General features: G+C 50.3%; 8 protein-coding genes across 8 annotated transcripts; 5 read left to right on the plus strand and 3 right to left on the minus strand.

Annotated features, from left to right (window-relative positions):
- Positions 1-567: 567 nt before the first annotated feature.
- On the minus strand, positions 568-5,180 carry CTRU02_201973 (SNF2 family domain-containing protein; the record flags this gene model as incomplete). Its single annotated transcript, XM_036725330.2, has 6 exons — positions 568-1,147; positions 1,198-1,639; positions 1,691-2,522; positions 2,575-2,794; positions 2,851-5,062; positions 5,111-5,180. 6 exons carry the CDS (start codon positions 5,178-5,180, stop codon positions 568-570), a joined length of 4,356 nt encoding a protein of 1,451 aa, XP_036583008.2.
- A 519-nt stretch (positions 5,181-5,699) lies between these two features.
- CTRU02_201974 (mitochondrial 37S ribosomal protein mS41) lies at positions 5,700-6,502 on the plus strand (the record flags this gene model as incomplete). Its single annotated transcript, XM_036725331.2, has 2 exons — positions 5,700-5,756; positions 5,819-6,502. 2 exons carry the CDS (start codon positions 5,700-5,702, stop codon positions 6,500-6,502), a joined length of 741 nt encoding a protein of 246 aa, XP_036583009.2.
- Positions 6,503-9,068: 2,566 nt separating this feature from the next.
- On the plus strand, positions 9,069-10,145 carry CTRU02_201975 (uncharacterized protein; the record flags this gene model as incomplete). Its single annotated transcript, XM_036725333.1, has 1 exon — positions 9,069-10,145. The coding sequence occupies one exon, from the start codon at positions 9,069-9,071 to the stop codon at positions 10,143-10,145; it is 1,077 nt and encodes a 358-aa protein (XP_036583010.1).
- A 208-nt stretch (positions 10,146-10,353) lies between these two features.
- Positions 10,354-12,542, minus strand: CTRU02_201976 (uncharacterized protein; the record flags this gene model as incomplete). The annotated part of the gene is made up of 2 exons (XM_036725332.1): positions 10,354-10,484; positions 10,532-12,542. The coding sequence occupies 2 exons, from the start codon at positions 12,540-12,542 to the stop codon at positions 10,354-10,356; spliced, it is 2,142 nt and encodes a 713-aa protein (XP_036583011.1).
- Positions 12,543-14,274: 1,732 nt separating this feature from the next.
- On the plus strand, positions 14,275-15,910 carry CTRU02_201977 (hexose carrier protein; the record flags this gene model as incomplete). Its single annotated transcript, XM_070203957.1, has 2 exons — positions 14,275-15,147; positions 15,215-15,910. The coding sequence occupies 2 exons, from the start codon at positions 14,275-14,277 to the stop codon at positions 15,908-15,910; spliced, it is 1,569 nt and encodes a 522-aa protein (XP_070062539.1).
- Positions 15,911-20,562: 4,652 nt separating this feature from the next.
- On the plus strand, positions 20,563-21,207 carry CTRU02_201978 (basic leucine zipper transcription factor domain-containing protein; the record flags this gene model as incomplete). Its single annotated transcript, XM_070203958.1, has 2 exons — positions 20,563-20,716; positions 20,777-21,207. The coding sequence occupies 2 exons, from the start codon at positions 20,563-20,565 to the stop codon at positions 21,205-21,207; spliced, it is 585 nt and encodes a 194-aa protein (XP_070062540.1).
- Positions 21,208-23,679: 2,472 nt separating this feature from the next.
- On the plus strand, positions 23,680-24,435 carry CTRU02_201979 (uncharacterized protein; the record flags this gene model as incomplete). The annotated part of the gene is made up of 2 exons (XM_070203959.1): positions 23,680-23,799; positions 23,842-24,435. The coding sequence occupies 2 exons, from the start codon at positions 23,680-23,682 to the stop codon at positions 24,433-24,435; spliced, it is 714 nt and encodes a 237-aa protein (XP_070062541.1).
- A 512-nt stretch (positions 24,436-24,947) lies between these two features.
- CTRU02_201980 (uncharacterized protein) lies at positions 24,948-25,403 on the minus strand (the record flags this gene model as incomplete). Its single annotated transcript, XM_036725337.1, has 3 exons — positions 24,948-25,015; positions 25,168-25,303; positions 25,401-25,403. The coding sequence occupies 3 exons, from the start codon at positions 25,401-25,403 to the stop codon at positions 24,948-24,950; spliced, it is 207 nt and encodes a 68-aa protein (XP_036583015.1).
- Between the last annotated feature and the right edge of the window lie 121 nt (positions 25,404-25,524).

Consider the following 25,524-nt stretch of genomic DNA (forward strand, 5'->3'; position numbering starts at 1 on the left):
GCCTGTCAGCCTGGGACATTCTCTATGACCTACTTTCTTTCCAAGGAAGCCCCCGCAGCAGCTGGTACCAGCTGTGTGGGGCAACTGAACCCCTGAATTTCTATGGCTTTGTCTCCGTTCCCTAAACTAATCCAATCAGGGTCCGTAACCAACTCGGTCAGTCTTCTTACAAAGAAGTGTTCTAGATTTGGCATTATTCGAGTGTCTTACTGGTTCAGCTTAGCATAAGACACCAAAGCTTTAGTGATAAATGACAAAAGTTCTTTAACTGTTTAGATGACATGCGGCTGCAAGGAATGCACTTAAACGTTAATTCAGCCACCTTTCGAGTACCCTAAAGCTGCTTGTTATGAAATTGATTCCTTTTAAACATACAGTACAATTCAGCTATTCTGATTCGCTATTACCAAAGTACTTTGCAGTGTACTCTAAGTGTTTCTACTCCAACAAGGTGAGCTTCGGCGTGCCATATCCACATCCGAACATTCAATAGCCCATGTAACCTTAAGTTGGTCAGTCATTGTACCGGAAACCTCAACCTTGGGCCAAAAGTTTCCACCAACTTCCTCAGGCTTCATCATCATGAATGATCCCATCTGCCACATTCGCAGTAATTCGTCTTGTCACACGCCCGAACAAGCATTCCCAAAGGTCGGCTGTTTCTACCGTCTCACCAGCGTTCTTGTCTTTGCTCATCAAGCGATTGAGGGAAGCCTGCTCGAGTTCGAGTGTGTTCGCGGCTTCAAGTGTAGGTTCGGCCACCTCAGGTGTTGATTCCTTCAACTTTCCCTTGGAATTTTTGCCCATATGTTCCATCCGCCGCTTGACTGACAAGTTGTATATCGACTCTTCCACAGACCCTTCAATCAAATACAGCCAAACAGTCGTTTCGTTCTTCTGACCGATTCGGTCAACTCGAGCAATTGCCTGTAACTCGAGTGCCGTATTCAACAATGGCTCGCAGAGAAAAACGTGGCTGGCGTTCACAAGGTTGAGGCCACTTGATTGTGCCCTACCATGAAGCATAAAGACTTCGATGCCCGGATCTTCCTTGAATCTCTGGATGCCTGTTGGCATATCAATCGAAGAAAACCCAATCTTATAGCGGTTAAATGCAGAGCTCAGAATGCTCAGGAAGCTACGGTATCTGCGACGAATATTAGCACGGTGCTTAGAAGGGGTAATCAGTGCATATACTGAGTGAAAATGATGGACTTGGCACCAGGGTCAGATTCCCTTAGCCAAAGAACATGGCGTACGATGGAATCGACTTTGGTGCCAAATGACAAGCCTGTTAGCTCTACATCATTGATCTGGGCCACCTTCTCTGAGCTAAACTGTGAGTAGATACCATTAGTCTTAATAGCTCGACTTTTGTTTTCCTCAAGAGATGCCGATGTTGCTGTGTCTTCATGTAATTTAATTTCCCTCGGTTTCAGTGTGATATCATGGAGTTCAGTAAGTCGCAATTGCCTCTTGCACATGGGGCAATTTCGATGTGCGCGGTACCACTGTTTCATACAATCTTTGCAGAATTGGTGGCCGCAAACTGTCAAAACGCCAATCGTAAAGGCAGACTGGCAGATGATGCACATCCGAGGCTCATTTGATTTTGTCCCGGTCTCCTTTAGATTGAGCACTTCAAAAGGCCGTCAGTGAGCGTATACAAGGGTATATATATCGCACTTACAGTAGCGGTGTTTTGCTTTCGCCGAATCAAGTTTCTTGCGGTATTGGACCTCAGCTGCCGTACAAGTATCTATGACTTGCTGGGTTTTCGGCCCCTCATAGGGCGCAACGCTGTCGGACACTGCTTGTAATTGCCGATAATACTCAACTCTGGCATTCATTGCGCCGGTGAAGCGATCGATTTCGCGTTCTAATGCCGTTGACGCCTTGATCTGAGCGTTAATATGTGCCTGCGTTTCTCTTATATGCGAGATTACGATATCACGCTCAACACTCGCTCGTCCACCGCCATCCTGCAATCGTGAGGCGACGGCCCGAAGGTCTGCAATCACACGACGAAGGGAGCCATGTTTATCTTGTGATGGTTTGACCTCGTTCCGAAGGCGATGAAGAGTTATCAGCTTTTCTGGTGCCGGGCCATCACCTTCTTCTGCGGCAGCCAATGAGACCCTCGTCTCATGCTTGATCAAAGCATTCTCAAGGCCTGAAACTGCATCTTGACGATCGGCAATTGCGGCACGCAAGGATTGTACATAGACAATGATCTCTTCTTGGACCTTGGTTGAGTCGGTGAACTCCTCTCCGGTATTTTCCACTTCAACTTCTTCATCTATGAGGGCTTGGGATAGAAGCCGTATAACTGCCTCTCTCCATTCATCAATGAGATTTGCTTGTTCATTGAGAATGCCGTAAAGATCATCAAGCATTTCGAGTGTCGGTGCGCTTTCCAAGCCTTTAGTAGAATTGGCGACAAGTTCAGGAATCTCAACGAAGTCCTGTGATTGAGCTCGTCTCTCCAATTTTTTTATCAAAGACATTGCTTTGCCGTGACTCTGTACAGGTGTTAGTGAGACCTTAAAGTCCCGACTCCGTACAAGAACCTACTTCAGATAGAACCTCTCGTCTAATCTCCTGAGCTTTTGCATATTCCGAATCTTCCAGTTGCTGTAGTCTCTTAAACTCATCCGATTCGGGCTCAGTGAGATCAGTGTTTGATTTGATCTGGAAAAAAGCGTTTGCACAAAAGAAAGTTGCCTTGTGTAGAACTTCCAGCGCATGACGAAGTCTTGTTCGTGCCTCACCGACGCGGCCAGTGTTTGAAAAACTAAAAAAAGACGATTAGTAATACGAACATTCGATTAAAGTGCTCCCTTAACTCACTCATCTCCTTCGTCCTGGTCACCGTCACCAGAGGAAGAGGCCTCGTTCTGTGATTCCTGGTGTGGCCCAGATGTCACTGGGCGTGATGCCTGCACTTCTTTAAGTGCAGCTTCCAGCTCTTCTCGACATTCTGTGGCCAAATGTGAGGCATCAATTTTGACCTTCTCCCAGATTTCTAAAGCTTCTTTCACCCTAGGTCCGTTTTCCAAGATCTGACCACGAGTAAGCCTGGCTTGCAAGTATGCCCTTTGCTCAGTTCTGATGTCATTTTCGCCTTGCTCGAGCATTGCATCCAGTACTTCGTCAACCGTCCGCATTGGTCCAACCTTCCGACCATTACCTCGCCGCTGGACAATCTCGGGATGAAGTGCGGCTTGTCTGAGTCGGTTGAGCCAGGTCCGCATCTCGGCTTCGTACTGCTCCAGTCTCCAATCATTGTTCAACGGAGCACCGGTAGCGTCCATCGCGCAACTTCGGGCCATATTCTTGAACAGTTCACCATAATACTGCTCCTCCACAGCAGTGAACGGCAGGGTGATCACGAATCGTTTCTGGGGTGGCACGGCTATCTCGTGTCTAACGAGCTGCTTCGTGTGCCGCAGAGAGATACTGCTGAAGAGCGAGCGAAAAAGGGGCTTGTGGGAGTCTGTCAAGGCTCGCCAAATTTGCGAAGATGAAGCGTAGGGCTCGTAGCGCAAAAAGTTAAGAAGGCCAAAAAGATCCTTGACATCGTTCTTCACAGGTGTACCAGTAACACCCCAGGCATTGACACGAGGCAAAACCTTTGCGACGGCTGCAGCACCCGTAACTCCACTTTCGATCATTTGAGCCTCGTCAAGACAAACACGCCACCACATCAGTTTGGTAAGTGGTGATTCGGGTCTTTCGTACTTTCGCTCTTGCCTTCGGGATCTTTCAGGAGGTTTCATGGCGTAGTGAATCTCAGATGACAAGATCGGGTAGGTTGTGATGACAACATCTTGGGAAGCTAAATCCGCACGAAGGGCTTCCTCGGTGTCAAACTTCGCGTTCTTACGGCCAGGGTAATATCTCACTTTCAGATGAGGTGCGTGACGTTGAATCTCTGACATCCATTGTTGTCTCAGAGAGTCGGGCGTAACAATAAGAGTGGCTCCAGTCACTAGCAGCTCCTCCCCATCCCTAATGAGAAAGGTACCATTTTCATTGAGAGGCCGTCGATGGAGCGCCACCAATCCGATAACTTCAAGAGTCTTCCCGAGACCCATCTCCTCGGCAAGAATGCCACCTTTGACAGACTGTTCCGCCTGTTGAAAAGGGGAAAGGTCAGTGGTAACGAGATGATACAGATGACTGACATAGTAGGATACGCCAGTTCCAAAATCATCTTGAATCTTGCGAAAGCTATGTGCAGTGTCGCAGTTTTCGGCAACCGGAACCTGCTCAATAGAGGCAAGGGAAACATCGCCAGGATCCTTCCAGCGGACACCCTCCCGCTTCAGAAGCCAGCTCAGAGTTTTCTTCTGATAGGGGTAAAGAAATGAAGTCAGTTCTGGTACCTCAATTCTAAGAGCGCCATGATCGTCCGGCGAGGGAACGTGTGCTGCTTCGTAAAAGTCAAGTGGTGACCAGCTCTCCCTCCCGGGGGTATTTAAAGCAGGATCTTCAGGGAAAAAGACGTCAAGAATCAACTGGCTCAAATGGCGCTCTGGTGTTGAACGAAGTCGACTGTAAGGGGATTTTGTCTCATTCCAGTAGAGGCTGAAACTCAAATCTATATGAAGATGCTCCCCCTGGACATGCAGCGTCAGGTCGAGCGACACCCATATTTCACCTTCATTGTACGATTTCGCCCACTTGGTTGAGAAAGCCTCTAAACATGCTTTGAGACGGCTGGTTATCGCATTCGGGTGAAGTGCAACGGTTGTGTGTATTGATGATGGCCCAGCCTTTGCGCGGGTCATAATTCTGAGCTCTTTATTATGACTGGTCCCGATGCGCAAAAGGGATCCAACATTGCGGTAAACCGAATGTAAGTCCGAATGAAGCAAGTCACTGGGGCACTTTTGTACCAGTCCTAAACTCTCCTGAGCTATGAGAGGTGCTGCAATGTCTCCACCAGATCGCTTGATTCGCTTGGCCGGCCGTTCGGAGGTATCACGATTTTCGGATTGGTCCTCATGATCGGCAAGCAGGGTACCAAGTTGATGAATAAGTTCAACTGGCCATTGTTCTTAACTTGTCAGCCTTAAATGTTTGTGAGTAGAATATGTGAACAAACCGTGAAATCCGACCGTGGAGGTCACTGGAAGCGGCTTGCCGCGACGAGCTGTCTGCTTTGAGCGCCCCATTGTGGTGGATCACCAATGTGCAATCTTGGCGGCTCGTCTTTTTCTGTGCATCAACAATACACAGCAAGCATCTTGGGCTCGTTGTATACTTCTGTTCGTTAGTCTGTTCCCAGTAGCCAAGGAACTAGAAGTAAAAAGTTGTTTTGGTCCAGGTTTCGTTAGAAAGGAAGGAGCGCTTGAATCCGAGGAAGAAAGCTCCCCGCGGTAGCTTAATCGATAAGCAGGCAGAGGGAGGCAAAGTCGCGTCTCATTGCCTAATCCTTAGCGCGACGGATGGCGGGGCACTGTTAATTTAGCGGAGGCGCCCTGGCAGAACATCCACTGGCGAACCACTGAGACAAGGGCACTACGCTAAACCAGATAAAGAAGGCGGTCAAGTGTGAAAGCTCGGACCCTTTCATTGGCATCCAAGTGACCGCTTACCTAAGGGGGTTCTCTCAATCCTTAGCGTCTGTCGAACAAAAATTGGTAGGCGAACAGTCGATCGACTTCGCGACACCCGACAACTTGACGACAGTCATGCGGAAGCTTTCAATCAGCCAATTATCTGGCTTGAGAAGCTCATACGTCCATGCAGTATGGCACATACATCTTCATAGTACTATAATACTGGCATTGACACTGACAATGTTGTCTAGGTCAAGATGAGAGCGCCCCGGATTCAGCAGTTCCTGAGCCCCTTCCTCCGCAAGGCTCCCCTCGCACCGACATGCCAGACCAGATGGCTTCATAAAACTAGAGAGGCCGCGCCTATTCCGTCGCCGATACCCCTTGTTCCCGATGTTCCTTCTTTGCTCAAGGTCCTTGGCCGTGGACTGAGCCAGCACGTCGACAAGTTTCCATCATGGGAAGCTCTCTTCACCCTTACATCGCCACAGCTCCGAGAGCTGGGCCTCGAGCCACCAAGAACACGACGCTACCTCCTCACGTGGTTGGATAGATACAGGAAGGGTGCGTTCGGCGCAGGTGGAGACTTTAAGCACGTCGAGAACGGAGAGGCACTCTTGAAGATCGTCCGAGATCCTAAGACGGATCAGAAGATTGTGGTTAATGTTCCGTCAGACCTCGACCTGACCAACGCCTCCATCGTCGAACTTACGAAGCCGTCCGGCTATGTGGTTCGTGGCGCTCACACGATTGCTGGCCCTCACGCACTACCCCTGAAGGCCGGCGAGGGTGCTCGCGTGGTCGTGACAGAGGGCATGTGGGAGCACAAGCAAGGCCACAAGGTCGACGGAGGTGAGCGCAGAAGGGGTGAGGTTCGTTTCAAGAAGCGCATTGCGGCGCGCAAGGCCGAGAGAGAAGCTCAGGGTCTACGATAAACTGAATGGAAGGGTTTGCGCACGTCTCCCGCTTTCCATCCTCCTACCTCTTGACACTACCAACTGTACTATATTCATAGATTTTGTACGATAAGAGGTCTGAAAAAAAAAAAAAAATAGGACAGCGGTTATGGATAGTCTGGGTCTACCACAACTACTCAGCGCCTTGAGATCTTCCTTGACGAGCTTGCTATTATTAGCGCGGGGCATCTCGTGACTTCGACCAGCTCTTATGCGGGGATTGAGTTCAAGGGGATCGTTATGTGATTCGTCGGAACACATCTCTATTTTGGTTTAAGGCTAAACAACACGAGGCAGATTTCTTTTTGGCACTGTGACCTAGACGAATTCCAATGAGAAGTTGATATATGGAACCGTCGGTGTGGTTCGAAAATAGGTGCACAAGTAGTTCTTTGAACCACCCCTCCCTGGCGGGTGTGCGATGACAACAAACTCGTTTGGAACACCGGTCCGATCTCGTACAGACTGGCCACTGAAGTTACAAAATACGTAGGATGGCCACGGAGAGACCGAAGTGGAGCGAACTTTCGATAGACAATATCCGTCATCGCGGGAGGTGGGTCGGAAACAGACGCAGAGTCGAAGCACCGCACAAATCAGCAATAAAGGTGGATGAATGGATTCAGGCATAACAATCGGTGCGAGTGGTTACGACCTGATTAGCCGGCGAGGATTCTCTTAGGCGACTAACGATGAAAGTCGGGCTAATGTTTGAGGTTGCTTACTTTTTTGCGCATCAGCAATAACGCTCACCTTGCAGGAACCAAAAACGGAACGACAACGCCTCGACGAGGGTTCTTGTCACAACGGATAAGCCAAAAAAAAAAAAAAAAACAAGTGGTTGAACAATTCCAAGATGGTAACCATTGCGACAAGAAGAGCAGGCTTGGTGTGGGTGCGTCGGATATGCGAGAGTGTGTACAAGCGTGGCCATGCGTCCGTCGCCGCACAGCAGCCCGCAAAGAATGCAGAGAGACGGCCAGACATTCTCAAAGATTCCTGGAAGATTGTCTACCATCGATAGGGCTTTGTATGGCCTTTAAGTAGTTAGGATCGGAAAGCTTAAAGCAACAACCAACAAGCCATGGCAGCGGCTCTTCCCTGGCCTTTTTCAAAAGGCCCGAATAGACAGTGCTTCTGTCAGCGTTGACTAAGGTAACTTGGAGGAGCATTCGCCTAGTTTAACCAAACTCCCGCCGCATCGTGGCTGCGAAACCCCGCGGACCGTTCCTGAATGGGCGCCGAGAGGGCTGCAGGCGAGGAGGGCGATGGTAGCTGCAGCCTGGAACCACGGCTTGCTGCCAGCAACCCTACCTGTAGGGCTGATCATGCAAGTGCTTGTGGCCTCATGCAAACATTTTCCCAGCGTCCTGAAAAGGTGTGGTGCTGCTGCACCGACGCGTATCGAAAAGCAGGTCTACTTGGATGGACTTCACTAAACAATTTCTATTCCCTAGTAAGCTATGAAGACCCCTCAACTTGACGTAGCTGTAGAGCTGTGAGATGTAATCGTGTCTAGTTATTTCGTCACAATAGGCAACGATACGCCACTCAGACGAAGCGAGGCAGATTTGTTCTTTAGTGCTTTTGACTATGCAGGTCGTCAGCCCCGTGCGGGTGCTGGCATAAGATGTGTTAAGGCGTTCCACGCGAAACCCGTCCTTACATGCAGTCAGGAACGCCACCGTGCAACCATAGGAAAAGTTGTTTCAAGCCGATACGGGGCATACAGCATTCATCCGACGCCCGTTATATCCAGTAAGGCAGAACTGGATCGTCATCTGAGGTCGCGTGAGTCACCAACAAGACATGACGTTGCTGCATGGCCCAGGCCCTGCTTGCTTGGTCGCTTAACCGGGGAGGGTGTCTGAAGCTGAAGTTGCTTGGTTTTGATCATGGCACTACATCTTCACACGATGCAAGGGCGCGGAATGACAAGACATTTACTGGAAAAGAGTTTGATCAGCAGCGGTATATGGCTGACAGCGTGCTCACCCGGTGCCAGCGAACCGGGGCACCATGGCATGGGTTGGCACGCCCACACCTCTACACACTCGCTGAGTGGCTTTTTAGTCCAGGGCCAGAAAAGAGCAAAGCCTCTTCTTGGCTACCCTGCCCTCGGAACCCACAGATGGCCCTGGTATGGACCTCTGGGGGCGGTAGTGTACAGCCATAACCCCAATCCTGGACGACTGCATGTCCCAAGTATCCTCCAGACGGTGATGTGATGACCGGCCCAGTAGCCATGCACCCATGCAGCTGAAAAGGCGTTAACGCACCACCAACATTGTTACTGTAGTGGGGGGCGTGACATGAGCATTTTGACAAATGCCTTTCAGACAAGCACTGTGATGGTCGCCTTATTTGGACGACTATACAGTCCGTTGCACTGACAGCGTCCAAAAATCGAGTTTTTACCCCCCTAGGGTGGGGTTAATGCAAACCCATGCTAAACTCCGTTTTTTTCGCTGGGAAAATTACAACGGTCGCATTCAGCTGCATTTAGCCACCGTATCGTCAAATCTACTCATTTCAACGCGTCAGTATGGCGCCACGTCTCTCAAAACTCCAGCTGAGGAAAGTTAACCTACTTCTTCCCTCTGTTATTCAAACCGACGAAGAAATCGCAGAGGCGGTTGGCTGTAGCCAACGAACGATTCGACGATGGCGTCGTCGATTCGACATAACTGGCGAGGTAGAACAATACCCTCGAAGGCGTGAAAGCCAGCAGAAGATGGAAATACAGCATCGGAACGAACTTCTCGAATTATTAAAGTATCGTAACGACCTCCTATTCGAAGAGATGCAAGAATTCCTATACGAACAGTTCAACCTCGAAGTCAGCAAATCAACGTTGAGCCGCCACCTCCACGCAGCTGGCTGGACGAGAAAGAAAGCCCACATAATTGCTTCACAACGAAACCCAGAATTACGGTACGATTGGTTATATCGTATACGTCGATACCACCCAGAACAATTAATATTCGTAGACGAATCAGGCGTTGATAAAAACACTGGAAGAAGAAGGACGGGTTGGGCGCCTAAGGGTCTGACGCCAACGCGGTCAGTTCCCCTCGAGCGAGGTCAACGGATACAACTGCTGCCAGCACTCGCAATTGACGGTATCGTAGACTTGCTGGTATATACTGGATCGACGAATGGCGAGGGCTTCTCTGCGTGGATACAGCAACTTCTACTGCCAAAGTGTGGAATATTCCCTGGGCCTAAGTCAGTGATTATAATGGATAATGCTTCTTTTCACCGGCAAGGGGATATACGGCAAGCGTGTGAGGCCGCTGGCGTACGCCTCGAATTCCTCCCGCCGTACTCACCTGACTTTAACCCCATCGAGGAGTATTTTGGCGACCTCAAAAAGCATGTAAAAAAGACATTCCGTACGTGGAATACTAACGAACTAGACGAGCGTGATTTTGCTGAGTTTCTCCGCGACTGCGCGCTTGAGGTTGGGCAACGTCTCCCACAGATAGCTGGGCACTTCCGTAACTCATATATCAACTTCGACGGCACACAGGATATCTTCTGTGACGCTATGACGAGTAGCGATATGTATATTGAGGCAGGAGGAGAGTTGAATCCACCTCTTGTAGTAAATAGTTGTTGAACTTGTAGTAGGAGAAGTAGGAGAAGAAAAACATGAATAATGCCTGTATTTACAACCTCAAGTCAGGCCTATAGTGAAATAAATCGTATCCGTGGCGTATCAAAGTGCTCTGCTACCTACCTAACGGTCTTTGGGTTGATCCTCCCGGGTGTTGCAGGGCAGCTCACATCCACAAGCAAAGCTTTCCGCTAGCAGTAGTCGCTGCTATTTATCCTAGTTTAACCTCCTCTTCCTCTTGGGTATAAGGCGACGATATATAGTCTGAGACTTCGATCGGATTTTGTTCGGTATTAGGAGGAAGGATTGGTGGCGGCGGCGAGGAGACGAAGAGGTCTAATTCTAGTTTCTGGTTAGTTGACGCCGTCACTTCCGTCAATATTACTCACCACCTCGACCAAACTCAATATCGCCAGTTGGCAGCGGTGAGGAGATCCTACCCGCTGGAACGCTTATTTCGCCTACTTTACTAGCGCTTCGTTCGATATTGCCTGTTTCTCCGAATCGCTCGTCAAAAAGTCGGTTATACACTTCGTCTTCAACCTCACGGTCAACTGCTGGCTTTTTCGTTGCCTGTACGAGTGATTGTACAGCGGCGAGAGGTTCGCTCTGTTGGAGGTAAAATTGCTGTGTTGTAGTGAAAAGTTTGATCGATTTTCTCACTGCTGCGGTAAGTTGTGGTGAAAACCCTACCTCCTTGAACCAGCTGTCTGGGTAATCACGAATAACGCGGAGACTGACTATTGAAGCCTTTAACGGAGTAAATTTCACTTCGTCAATACCCAACTTCTTGCCGTTCACAGCTAGAAACCACGAAACGAACTCATCAACTTGGCGTGTTGCTTTTGAGGGCGAATCAGGAACAACTGGCGACGAAGAACGAATCGGAGCCTCTACTTGCCGACGGGCAGAGTAATCACCTGACTGCGGTTGAAATTGAGGCTCAAGATCCCAATATTGGGGCGGCATCGTTGGCGGCGGCAACTTTGGCCAATATTGCGTTGGGCCGCCTGGCGGAGGTAGGCCATAGAAGTTGACTACTGCGCTATTATTATTGGCAGTATTTGCTGGGTCTTGTGTGTCTGAAAGCCCTCTATTAGCAGACTTTTCACCTAGGCTATTTTGGCCTCCTCGATTTGCTGATTTATCGGGCTTTTTCATATCGCGTTGTTCACGCTGAACAAGATCAACAATTAGGCGGGCAGGCGGGTTTGATATTGATACGCCTTCCTCGCCCTTCTGAATAGCTTCTTGCCACTTCTCGAAATCAAATACGGTCAGTTTATAGTGTTTTCTTGCGTTGACCCAGCACCAGTTAACTGTTGGATCAGCTGACGAGGTATTCTGACAGGTTGCTGAATCGTTACACTGATTATGGCGAAGAAGGTCTCGAAATAACTTCCTCTTTCGATCGCCTTCTGTTTCAATCGCTTGAAGCATCGTATTTGTTACAGTCTGACGTTGACTAAGTCGAGACGGTCGCCCTCGTGGTGATCCTACGCCTTCTAGCTCTCCTACTGCGGCTACAGTAGGAGTGACAGAGTAGGCCAGTTCAACATCGAGAAGAACCTCACCAAGGCGACTATTCTCGATAATTTGCTTCGAAATATCATACCATGGAACAACCGGCCAGTTGCCACTGTCAACAGCGAATTCTTCGCGGTATACAATAGTTACTGCTTTTAATCCTATTCTTCTCCAGGCGATTTTCGTGGTAATCCAGCTCTTCTCGATATTATATTGTGCCCTTAAACGGGCGTCGATTCGCTTCGCCAAATCCCTCTCGATTTTCGACCACTGGATAATCAACTTATGACCAACTTCGCTCTCCTCGTCAAATATCCACTTGTATATAGTCTCAGGAAGCTTTGGCGGCGAGCGACCGCCTGAGAAGAGAGGAGTATACGTAACAGTTAAATTGATTGACTGTGGTTGCGTTCGTCGAGGAGTTGGGGTATCAGGTAAAGGCCGTCGACCAGGCCTTGCCGGCGTAACAGCAAAAGGATCCTCATCGAGGTTGAGGTTATATTGAAGTCGCTGGCCCGGCGTTGACTGCCCAATAGCTTGGTGTTCATAGTGGCCTGCCGGTTGGGTTTCCTCGACTTCGTCAACTTCGAGGTTTTGTTGAGTTATTCCTGTCTCTGTTTCTGCTAACTGAGCAACCCTCTGGGCTGGGGAAGGGATCACCACTACCCGACGGCGTCGAGGTGGCTTAACTGGGGTCTTCGCTGGCTCTGACGCCTGCGCCCTCGCCCTCGCCCTCGTACGTACGATAACTACCCTCGACGGCGAGCCGGTTGTTGTATTCGTCTCTAGGGCTTTTGCTGTTTTCAATCGCTTTCGCTTCGCCGGCCCAGTGGTATTATCAATTGAGGGGGCCCGAGCCCGCCGAGGAGGCATCACGAAAAGCTTTTCACGAGATATTGTAATTTACAGAGATTTCACTACGTGGGCCCCACGAAAGTGGCCCAATTGGGCTACAGTGGCCAGTTTACACCAGTTGGGCCAGTTGGGCCAGTTTGACCCCTGTTGTGATAGTTTACTGATTTTCGGGGTTAATAGGCTAAAATCCGATTTTTGGACGCTGCCAGCGAAACGGACTGTAGATGGTTGTAAGTTTTGGCGGACCACGAGGGAGGAGTGCTGCTTTGCGTTAGCGTCCTTGCCATCTTTGGCCCGACCCGCTGAGGCGGACTAACTCAGGCACGGCACGGAAGTACAGCATTGCCACCCACAGTTTAGCAGGAGAAGTTACATTCTGGCGTATTTGGACACGCCCGGATAATTTACTGAGGCTCAGACAAGCTTGCCGCGCTCTTGGCAGGAGCCAAGCTCTTGACTTATTGGCAAACGAGCCGCAACAATACTCCCAAGCCGCTTAGCGGTTAATGTCGTAAATCTGCATTGGCATAGGCAAATCAACGACAACAGAACTTTTGAAGCATCAAAACAAAAGTTTGCGAGCAAGACGGCGACCGATACTCTTGATTTGGAGTGTGTACTCAACGCGGACTTACTAAACACCACGGACAAGCAATAACATCAGCGGCTTTGCAAAACACCGCGGACAATGTCGACTCGCGCTTTTCCTACCGCGCCCTCTCCACCAATATGGGTCAAGAGCGATACCCCGTCAAAAACCGGCGGTGGCAAGGAGCCCAGTATTATCAAAAGAGGCAAGCCAGGGCCACAAGCCCTGCAGGTAGCTGTTGGGTGTTCAGAGTGGCCTTACTGATTATTCCCTCCTGTCGCACCACACAACTCATATATGAATACTTCCGCAATACTCCTCGCAAGTCCCGGCACGTCGGGAACTTGTACAGAAGGGGAATTATCGATCCACATTGCCACAATGACGATGCAAACTCTTTTGGCAGCCGCTGTTTGCTAGTCCAAGCAAAATCGAATCTGGCTTTGTTGGCGACTTGTATAGAGTGTTTTCAGACCCAGCAACTGGACATCTCTAGCCTGCCAATCCCCTGATAAGCACCGACTCGTCAAGTTCATCAGAATCTCTCCATGGACTTGGGGCCATCATATGGGCTACACTGCCATCTTGGCATCGTTTATAATGGCAGTAGGAGACTCGCCCAGAACATTGAAGTAAGGCTTCCGACAAACACTGCCAATCAAAATTGACATGGTTGACCTGCATTGTAATCTATGCTGCCCCATATCATCTCTCTGCCATTTCAGGAACACACACCAGAAAGAGAGGCCAATCCGGAAGCCCGCTTCTGGCGGGGTGATGTTATATATCGTATGAGAGGCGCAGGGTTTCTTTGAAGAGTCGGTCGAGTCGGAAGATCTCCTCAGAGCGGGCAGGCTATCTGGGTCCATCCTATCTATTAGTTGATTTGAGCTCCACGCCTCCGCGAACTCCTCCACGGGGGACCACGGAAGGCATTGGGTACCTCCGCATCCTCCCACACACAGCTCCATGCCCATCTCAAACTCCATAATGGAGTTATCTATTTCCCCGTAGAATCTAAGCTAATGCCCATGGGGGGAAAGACTAAAAGCCGCAAGCTCTCCCTACCCCGTGGGTAAGAAGAGCCTTTAACTCTGTGTCTTTCTTCTTTCATCCTGTCTTTCTTTTCTGGTCTGTGTGTCTAGGTGCAAAGCGGGAATCATGGGTTCAAAGAAGTATTTTGGCCTTACGGGCAATGCGCTCAACCACCTGAAAACTGCCCTTATCATTGCGCCTAGTTTCATTCTGTACGGCTACAACATCGGCGTAGTTGGCGGTTTGCTTACAGAACACGACTGGGTAAAGACCTTCCCCCAAATCGACACTGTTAACACTACTGGAGCGGAGAAAGCTCGGAACTCGACACTGCAAGGTTTCATCGTTGCCACCTTCACTATTGGCGCTACTATCGGCTCGCTGTCGTGTTCCTGGACTGGCGATATCTATGGACGCCGAAACATCATCTTTTTCTCTGCTATTCTCACCCTCATTGGCGAAGTCCTAATGTGCTCTGCCTTTGGATTGCCGCAATTCACTATTGGTCGCGTTATCTGTGGCCTCGGCATCGGTCAGCTCAGTTCGATTGTGCCAGTCTGGCAGGCCGAGACGTCCGCTGCAGCCAATCGCGGCCGTCAGGTGGTCATCTCAGGCTGCTTTATGTGCTTGGGCTATATGCTGGAGTCATGGATCGACTTCGGCTTCTTCCAATTCCATGAGGGTCCAATCACCTGGCGTCCACCTCTGGCTATCGCCATTTTTTTTTCGATCGTCCTCATGGCCTCGATTTACTTCTTCCCAGAGTCACCTCGCTGGTTGGTCATGAAGGGCCGTTCCGAGCAAGCACGATCTGTTATCGCGGTGCTGAAGTCACTGCCAGAGGATTCCCTTGAAGTACAGGCCGAGCTATCAGGCATTGAGTACTCTCTGGAGGAGACGAAGGACTCCGCGGTGTCCCTGAAGGACATGTTAACGAACGGCGATGACAAGCTGTTGTACCGATTCTGCCTATGCATGGGTCTTCAGTTCTACCAACAGATGTGGTAAGTTCTCCTCTGTCTCCGTGGCCACTTGGATTTGACCACTTGTCTGTCTGTTTTATCAGAGACTAAGAATATCACATCACAGCGGCTCCAACCTTGTCAGCGTTTACGCGCCAATCCTTTTTCAGCAGAACCTTGGCATGTCCAGCCAGCAATCCCGCATTATGAGCGGCGGAACTTTGACTTGGAAGTTCATTGCCTCCTTTATTGCTTTTTTCACTATTGATCGTTTCGGCCGTCGAGCTGCGTTCATGATTAGTGGTGGTGGCATGTCCCTTTGCATGATCGCTCTTGCAGTTTCTACCTCGTTCGGAAAGGACAACTACGCAGCCCAAATTTCCGCCGCCTTCTGGATCTACCTATACAACACATGGATACCTATTGGGCTGATGGGAGCCAACTACCTTTACTGCACTGAAGTCGCGCCTTTGCGCCTGCGCATGGCCATGTCTTCCATCTCCACTGCCAACCACTGGCTATTCAATTTCCTGGTCATTATGGTCACCCCCATTGCCATCAACAGCATCGGCTATCAGTATTACATCGTCTATGCTGTAATTGCATTCACTTTTCCCATTGTGGTTTGGTTGTTCTTCCCTGAGACAACTGGTCGCAACCTCGAGGAGATTGACCTGCTGTTCCGCGAGTCGCCGTCTATAATGGCAACTGTCAAATATGCCAAAAATAGACCCATCGCCATGCCACAGGAGTTCAGGTCAGAGAAGGATGAGAAGGCGGCACACCTCGAGGAGGCATAGAAAGCTTGCGTGCCAAATACGCTACTTGTGATGCGGAGGTAACCAGTCGAGCAATTGGAAGACGCCTAAATCTACTTTGTTTACACCTAGAGCAGGATACCGCAGCGGACACATTTGATTCTAAACTGAACATGTCTCAGAGTGCTAGACAAAGAAGATATGGATGAATTTAGGAAGACAAATATAACCCAAGGACGTAACCTGAGGGTGTGGAAATGATGTGTGAGCTGGGACAACACATGTATTCGCTCTTGTCAGATTCACGGTAGTCTCTAAGCTGGTTGGATGAATCTGTATTGAGGGCGTACGGGTTTACCGAGTTGGGGGTGTATACAGGAGAGGGATTGGCCCTGGTGCTGGGCCTAAAGCAGCGATCACTGGGGCTGGCGGCCTGGACCAATCTGCACCTGCAAGATCTTGGTAATTGACTATTGAGGACAGGGAAAAAAATAAAAAAGGTACGAGGGTTGAATGCTACCCAACAATTCGTTTTCCTCATTGGACAAATCAACTCCACACCCTACCTTCCTGAAATTGTACGAGCTGGCCAATGGACGGATCCAAGCCTTCAGTACGTAGTAAGCCCCGGCCAGAAGTTACCGAAGATAACCCAGGCCGATCCGGTATTTCTGTGGGCCTTAGTCCCGTTCGCGCCGACCTCTCCTCTCTCTCCTCCTGCACCCTATGTTCCCTCCCGCCGGCGGCCTGAAATGTCCTAACCATCCAACGCCTCCAGCATCTCCAACCACCCCTCCCCTTCTCAACCGTATTGACTTATAAATAATTCTCAAGGCTTTTTTCTCTCTCGAAATAACAACCAGTAATGGCCTAATAAACTGATCGAGCTAATTAGTATCGCTCGCATACGCATCACCCGACTGTTACAAAAGGGGTTGTTGGAACCGGGTACGGTAGCCGCCAGCTGATTCGCCCATGATTTACTAGACAAGTAGCAGACCAAGCTAGGTCATGCACACCGAGCAGTTTTATTAACTGTTCAGCCCATCCAGGCATGTCACCAGTAAACACTTGACATCCCATCAATTTTAGGCAGAAACGCGTCGTGTTGTTGATTGACAGTTCACCTGCGATACGTCACAGAAGTTGTTTGAATGGTGAAGAAAGAAAAAAAGAAAAAAAACTGCCGCGTCTACTGTTTAGTAAACCAGTGCTCCCGACGACGTCAGATCGCAATAATAAGCCGCTCGCTTTCATCGTATTGACCCACGTTGGCAGGTGCCTTTCCCGGCGGCGTTTCTTTTAGGCCGCCCCCGCCCTAGGCTATCATGCAGACGCCACAGCACATCAACCTCGTGGATACCTCATCTTCAAGTTATCGAATGCGATCGAATCAGGACCACATGGAGTTAACTACAGTTTCCCGCTTATGCAGCATCAAACAAAATTTTAGGAACCGTCCCTCAGGGGAGGGAGGGGTTTTCTTAGGCACGTACCGTTTGGCCTCCGCAGCCCAAGTGAACCCTCTACAGAGTGTGTAATTCGGGTATACCATGCGACGGTCGTCCTATCAAAGTTGAAAAGCCTGCATGCACCAAAGGGTCACTTACAGCTTGGAGGTCGACCGTTGCCTGGTCAGCAAAGACAAGGCATTGCGCAGGCCTCGATGTCTTGAGGCCAGGGGCGACATGGTTCAAACTGCAGCAGCATAATTCCACGCTAACGAAGGCTATGTACTCGTTTTCCTCGTTTGACGAGCAATTATCTACAACCATGACTGTCGGCCTGGACACCGGATTCAGACATCTAGGACCGCCCGGCAGTTGCACTATGACCCGCTCGCACTGTGTTGCAGGCTGGCACTTGTCTGTACTATGTAGTCAACTGGCACCTGATGTCGCTGATGAAGGAGAAACGGTAATGCTTTTGAACTGATTGAATCAATTGCCTCATCTTCCTTCACCGAAAGTAGATAAAATGACTGGTTTTTGTTTTTGCTTTTTTTTTTTTCTTGGTCACGAGGATGCAAAAAAATTGAAGAAGGGAAAGAAAACAAGATCACGAAGCCGGATCTTTTCGCGCGGTTTGATATCGGATGCGATTCAACCGAGTGTTTTTCGTCCATTCATTTGAGGTGGAAATTGGGGGCAGGGAAGAAGCGAGACGGGCGATCAAAGAGGAATTTTCTGGGCCTATCAATAAGCTTAATCCTCACCGTCCCACTCATTCGGAATGTTTCGCACGTTTCGCACGTCGCCTTTGGACTTTAGAACGGACGGGAGGATTGGCACTGCCTTACCAAGAGTTGCTGCGGAACAGAAAACCGGAGCCGGTCCGTGAGTCAACTTGGCCGTCCTGCCGAGACCCCGTCATCTGAATGAAGAAACGACGCCATGATCTGGTGGTGGGGTGCCCGGTTCGTAATCGTCCACGCACGTTGTACATGACGCCAAGTTTCCGCGGAGCAGGCACCTTGTTGCAGGGTTGAGATTGAGGCACTCGTTGATCGCCTGTCATATGACACCCCTCCTGTCCCGGCATCCCGACCACTTGGACACGCCGCACCTTTTGAGCCGAGTGGCTCTAGCATCATCGTAACTACTGTTCATCGAAAGAGAGGGAGCCTTGCCAGGGCGCAAAAGGTTCGACTGCCAATGCGCGGGCCCTGCGCCGTCAGATTCACGGTCGAATAAGACACATTCGATTCTCTCTACCTGTATGTATGTATGCAGACAGTACGGATTCCAGGTCCTAGGTCCAGTCTTGATTCACCACTCGACATGGCCAACTATATACAAGAAAAAAGCCACCAGCTAAACTGTATGCAGGCCAAGCCCCTGGTCAACCCACGTCAGGCACAACCTTGATTATCGCTCATTGGTGCTTTACAATCGACCTAGGGCTGAACGCAAATAGGGTCCCAAGCCCCGTGTCCCCCATCAAATATCCAGCTTCTTGCCAAGGCCGAACCAGTGTCAGATCCTTCTTTCGCGCAGAGAAGTTGGTGTCTGTTGCTATGTTTGCCCCATAAGCGCCTTACTAGTCACCCTGTGCCAGTGTACAATCGTAACGTAACGCAGGGATGTTTTCCGGCGACGCATATCCTTACGTATCAGCTTCATGAGGCTTCCAGTTGAAGGGCGTAATGGTCGATGAATGCGATCGCGTTCAACCTAGCCTCACCGGAGGATCCACCCGTCCGATTCATCTCTGACAACCGGGTTCACCCATCGCCGCCCCCAGCCGGGTCTTGACACCTCTCTATGCTTCGCCAACTGGTTGTGAGTTCTATCCGTGGGGACGGGCCCCCATCGTTTGCTCCCCCTTCCCCTCTTTGGGCTTCTAGGTCGGTTCCGTTTGGGGGGATCCAAACCCGATGCCCTATGAAGCCAAGGGGCGCAGCCAAGCGACGATTCCTCTCCTGACGCTGCTGTGCGGTAATAATTGGGAAAAGCTTCTTGACGCCCACCCCCACGTATTTTTATAACATGGTGGTATTGCTCTTAACTGGTCGTATTCCGTTTCCTACGCCATGACCAGGGTCCGTCACATGGAGCCCTTGATCTTGTCCCCCCTTACCCAAGGCAGCTTTCCATGTGGTGGTGTCTCGACCGTTGCGTAGACTACTCTCTTCACCTTCACCCACACGCGGCACTGGACGCATACACCCCCTTCTCCACTTCCAAAGGTTGCGAGCCGGTGCCTCATTCCCATGTCCCACCATCTGCCAGAGAGGCTGTCCGTCATCTACCACCACCGAGATTGCTACCCGTTGCCGACGGACTCAGCTCTCTGTCCCCCCCCTGTCCACCGACTTACACCTTGTTCGCTAACACACGCCCCACCACCTGCCCAAACCCAGCATCGCGGACTCCCCCTCCCATCCACTCCTTGCCTCCCAGCCCTTGGCGGGCATGGCACTGTGAATTCATGGACCACCTTGGACCCGCACTGTCTGTCCTCGCTTAGAGTATCATTTTGCAGATGTCCTGATGGTCGCTGCATGTTTCTGCGTCACAACGAGGAAGTCACGGGCAAACTGACTGCGTCTTGGTCTCTCTTCGAGTCTGCCCTGCCCGTCGCATGAGGCTGTCTAGGTTCAACTGTTTGAAAGTGGGTGTTCCCGACTTCTGTGTGGGTAACACATTCCTGTGACATGCCTACGAAGACGAAGCCTGGCTATTTCGGAATCTATTATAAAGAGAGGCCGATCCTTAGCTCGAGGATGATCATGTCCACGGCCACGGAACATCAAGACAATCTCTCGAGTCAACTTCGAACTCCTTAAATCTTTATTAAACCACGGCCAAGTTGCTGTTTCATACTTGCCATTGACCACTGTTTTCACTCGAGGCATCGATTTTCCAAACCAGCTCGAGAAGCTTTCTTGACCACATTTTACATATACCTAGATCCGTTCCAGATCGCAAACGATCAGTCACTTGTGGCCTGGACATATATCTCTTGATCAGCAAGACCATAACAGTACTGGTCATCGTCAGAAAGGCAGACCAGAAGTCTGAACGAAACCCAGTCCGAGGTCGACCACTTGCACAACATTACAACCATCTCCAAAGTTGCTGTCTGTTCTAGGCAAACAAGGACATCAGAAAGCCTCCTGGGAAAGGAGAAGAGAGGACCCTCTGTAATTTCAAGGCCGCCCCACAGAAACAGAATCCGTAACGGACAACACCATGTCATCAAAGGCCTCAAGACACTCGGAGACAAGCTCCAGGAAGCAGAGCTCAAAGTCCAAGTCCAAGTCCAGTAAGACCGACGACTGGTCAGAAATCACGGACCCAGAAGAGCGTCGCCGCATCCAAAACCGTCTTGCGCAGCGCAAATTTCGTACGTCTATCCTCTCTTGCCCCCCTCCTTTCCACCCCTTTCTTCACATTACACTTTCAGTAAACAGACTGCTAATGCACGAAACAGGTAAGAAGAACCAGGACACCAAGGAGAAGGCCGCGCGGGATGAGCAGAACGACACCAACGCCCACAACTCATACGCTGTCTCGTCACCGGAGGGTCTCATGCAGGAGGAAGAGGTGTCTGGCCTTCCCTGGGGAGGGCTCAACATACGGCACGTCGTGTCCCGGGGCCACGAGTACGAGAGCCGCCGGGGTAGCGGCCGCGGCGAGTACGTGAACGATGAAACTCGATACACCAACAACTACGGCACCAATTACGCCTCAGGGTACCGCCAGCCCCCGAGCTACGGCAGCAGCGGGGGCGAAGAGTACTATTACGAGGAGGAATCGCCGTACTACTACGACTACGATCAGGGAAGTGACCCGATCCAAGGTCAGAATTATCATCAGAGGTACTACAGCAACTAGCCCCTCTTCATCTGGATCTGACCCTTGACAGTTCTTCCGGCGCAGCTAAACAATCTTGAATGAAAAATGCTCCACAATCGATACCCTGCTGCTCGGGGGTTTCTGCATTGGTATTCTCATTCGACTGGGCTCATCGGAAATAGAGCCCCTCATCTTTAGAATATCCTCCTGGCTTGAGCCAAGACTACGGAGAGGGGTAGAACGGACAGGAATGCATATCTAGCGGTGGCTTACAAGATTATTCAGTGTTATTAAACTTTATGTGGACGGGCTGGATGCGCCGTTGAATGTTTAGGCTGCGTCTTTCTTTTTTTGTTTTGTTTCACTGTTTTCCCTTCTCAACTCTCATGTTTTTCACATTTAAAATCTCCCACAGAGACAGCTAGAAGAACCTTAAGTTTAGAAAAGGAGAAATCCCCGGCACGAAAGAATGTGTAATGAATGACCGCAGCAATTGCGCTGCATGCCAGAGCGAGCATATACAAACAACTTTGTTTCTCATCTACCCTGCCTTCCCCCAGTTTGAAGTATCATGATCAAGAATAAGAGGCAGAGCTTCTCCATAAAGGTTTGTGAAGGAGAAAATTAGCGAATCGCAGCTATAGAGTCAACGCTAGCAAGCATTGAGTCAAGCGAAGTGAGAGCAGCCTGAGCTGACCCTAAACGTAACCCTGCCTGCACAAGTTGAAGGATTAGTGAACCGACTAGCAAGGACGAGGGAGCAATTCCTAGGCACTGTGGTGAGCCAATGGTTATCGGCCCCTGAATCCTAAGACTGGGGACTGGGCATCAAGAAGAAGGGAAGCACCTGGTCCACGGTTGAACCTGGTTTCCTTGCTCTTTGTTCTTGGGAACAGATCGGTATTGCGTGAGGATGCCCTTCAAACTTCCTTGCTATGATACATCATACCTAGAGATGCCTAAAGATGCCTAGTATAAGAGAGGGTTCTCCTAATACATACCGATGACGTTGGATCACGGGGTGACGCACAGTGGGCCAACGCTGCAGGAGAACATTCTGGGTTCTGACCAGCATGCTTCCAGACAGGTAACTAACAGCGTGCCTGCCTAGCATTTTGGATACAACGTCAAAACATAACGATGCCGGGTGATTATCCGGCCTGCCGCTGTGCCGTTCGTGCAAGTATGACGGTAGGGCTTGGTGAACCAGTTCCAAAGCAAGCCATGGTGCGTGGGGGAACCCCGCCGCCAGGCTGCCTTAGCTGAGAGTCGTGTTAGCCCAACCGCCATGGGAGGCGTTCCGAGCTAATGTACGAGAGTGAAAGTAAGACTTGCAAGAGTCCAGAACTGGCAGGGTTTCCGGTAGTAAGTGAGGGAATGAAAAAGAGGTGAGCCCATAGATCGAAACTACAATGTCCATGCATCCTGAGCTTGGGAAGAAAATTTCTATGGAAGAACAGATGCGAATAGAAATATGAGAAACATCGAGGAAAAAGAAAATATGCAAAATACTGGAAACCAAGATACTGGGATTATTTCAGCTACTCTACTGACTTGGGAGAAGGTAGGCGAGATGCAACAGGAGAGAACGGGGAAAAAGAGGGGCACGGTAATTCAGCCCTGTTTACCGTCCTGCCGGATAGGGAAGGTCAAAGCTTCCAAGGGAACACCGGTACGTACCGGTAGCTTGCGAGGAACGCACTGGCCGGTTTGCCCCACATTACCTTATCAAGGGTCCAACGTCGATTAGGATCTTGACCGCCCGGCAGAAACTGCATTTTCCCAGAAATTTTGTTGGTCTCACTCCCCCACCGGGATAGTTCGTCACCAGTAAAACGGAAACCAACAGATCGCGGTTCTCTCGGTGAGCTTCGGCGATCCACTCTTTGTTATTCACCAGCATTAACTGAAGATTGCTTGTTTAGGTCAATTGGTTCAAAATGGCGCCTGTTGATGCTGAAGAACTAAAGCGCGCGCCCGAGGGCAAAGGTACGTCGGTTACTGAACCGCAACACTTTTTGCGCGGGCTGAGTTGCGATGACCATCATTGAAGCGCCTGCTAATAAATTCCAACACAGAGAGGAAGAACAAAAATGAGAAGAAGGCCCTTAAAGCGCAGTCGAAGCGCGACCGCAAGCCTAAGAAGACCGAGCGCACCGCCCACAAGGACGAGAAGCGCTTCCACCGCATGCTGAAGCGCGCCGATAAACTTGAAGAGCAGGCTAAGAAGCTCATGGCCGAGGCTCAGCGCGCGCGTGTGCGTTATGCTGCGATGGCCGAGCAACGAGCTGTAAGTGCTACGTGCTCATTTGTGTGTGCGATAGTAAGAGCTAACTGCTACCTTCGCAGAAGGTGGCTGATGAAGGGCTGAAGAAACCTGCAAACGCGGCCGAAGGCAATGAGAGCGATGGCAGCTCCTCCGACTCAAGTACCGACTCTTCCTCCGACTCTGACCTAGACTCGGAGGCAGAGGAGCAGGCTGGCGGCGCGTCTGTCAGGGAAGATGTCGAGATGGGATCCGAGTCCCCGAACCCTAGTGCTCAGCTCCGTGCGGAAAGCGAGGCGAGAGCGGCGAGCGATGAACAGATGGAGATTGATGAGGAAGACGTCAAGCCAAAGAAGTCCAAGAAGGAGAAGAAGAACAAGGCGAAATCCGTCCTGGCCGTCGTGCACGAAGAGAAGGACGATGAGATTTCGACGCCTGCGAAGGATAAGAAGGACAAGAAGAAGAAGAAGAAACTTATGAAGGAAGATGAACCTGTTGCCACTAAGGAAGCCGCCGAATCCCACGAGGCCCCTAAGGAGAAGAAGGACAAGAAGGACAAGAAGAGTAAAAAGTCCAAGAATGAGGAGACTGAAGAGGAGATGAAAGAGGGCAAGAAATCCGACAAGAAGCGCAAGCGTGCGCAAGCGGAGGATGGCGAATCAGATGGCGGCGCCGCTATTGCTGAGGAGACCCCCACCAAGAAGGATAACAAGAAAAAGAAGGCCAAGAAAGATGCCCTCGAGACTCCTGCTGCCGATGCCGCCGCAAATGATGGAGATCAGTGGGATGTCGGCGCTCTCGGAGGCGGCAGCGATCGTCAGAAGAAGTTCATGCGCCTCCTCGGCGGTGGAAAGAAGGGTGCTACAAGCTCACCTGCAGCCGCTGGCCCCAAGGGCAAGCGCGACATTGGCAAGATCACCAAGGAACTTGAACAGCAGTTCAACGTTGGTGTGCATATGAAATACGATGGCGGTGCCCAGCGTCGCGGCCTGGGCGCATAATCTCCGTGCCCGAGAGGAGAGCAACGAAAAGCCACAGCTCGTAATATAGCTTTCAGATACTGGTACGTGATGTGTGTAACTGTGGCGTTTTGGGGGCAAACGGAAACCAAAAAGTTGTAGTACAGCTTGAGTGCTTTTTCTTCTTGCAAGCCATGTGCGAGAAGTCGGGTAAAATAAGAATAAAAAATGAAATACATTACGCCAAAATGGTTTTGCTTTCCCTGACACGTGTGGTATTTGTACAGACTTGATATTCCACCATCCATGGGTGGAAGACTGTGATTCATATGCCTGAAAAGAATTCCCCCCTTTTCTCCTAGAGGCCAAAAGAGCGCTTCGCGTGCGTCCGCAGACTCCTTACAATCCCTTACGACATCTCGTGTCAGGGAAAAGGAGGATATCGTCTACGTACTGCTAAAGCAAGTAGTAGGGCCAGTGTCGCTTTTCTTTTTTTCCTCTGTCGGCTTTCCCCTTATTTGCTTAGAAACTCGAAACGGGTGCGAAGCGGCTGTTTAGAAACCGAACATGCGAGAGAGAACCTCGAAAATGATGCCACCGAAAACGACGAAGCCGAGAAGAACTACGAACAAAAACAAATGTTAGCTACCTTCCTAATACACATATAGGCGAGCATCGAAAGAGGAAGAGATCAGCCTGGAGCTGAATAGACCCGGGGGGAGAGATGGTAAGAGATGAGATATCGAAAGAACAAAGAGGGAAAAGGAAGCTTACCAAGCCAGATAGGAGAAATGGGCGACTTGGGGGCATCCTTGGTACGCTTCTTCATCTGGTCCTCAGACTTGCCCATGCGAGCTTCATTATCCTTGGCGAACTTTGCGTTCGCACGTCTCTGTTGAGGTGTTTGCGCCTATGGAGGGCGAGGGTTAGCTGGTTGCCGTAGACCAATGCAAGCTCCAATTGACGAGGGAAGAAGGATCGTGCTGGGATGTTCGGGATCTGCATACCATTGTGGATGTATGTGGTTGGTGATGAGAAGACGAGAGAAGAGTGGTTTGGTGGTGCTTTGATTGATGCAACTTTCTTTTCAGATATTCTGTGTAGAAATAGTCGACTGCCTCGTTATATAAT

The sequence above is a fragment of the Colletotrichum truncatum genome, assembly GCF_014235925.2.
Source record: "Colletotrichum truncatum strain CMES1059 chromosome Unknown Contig_0001, whole genome shotgun sequence".
NCBI classification, from domain to species: domain Eukaryota; kingdom Fungi; phylum Ascomycota; class Sordariomycetes; order Glomerellales; family Glomerellaceae; genus Colletotrichum; species Colletotrichum truncatum.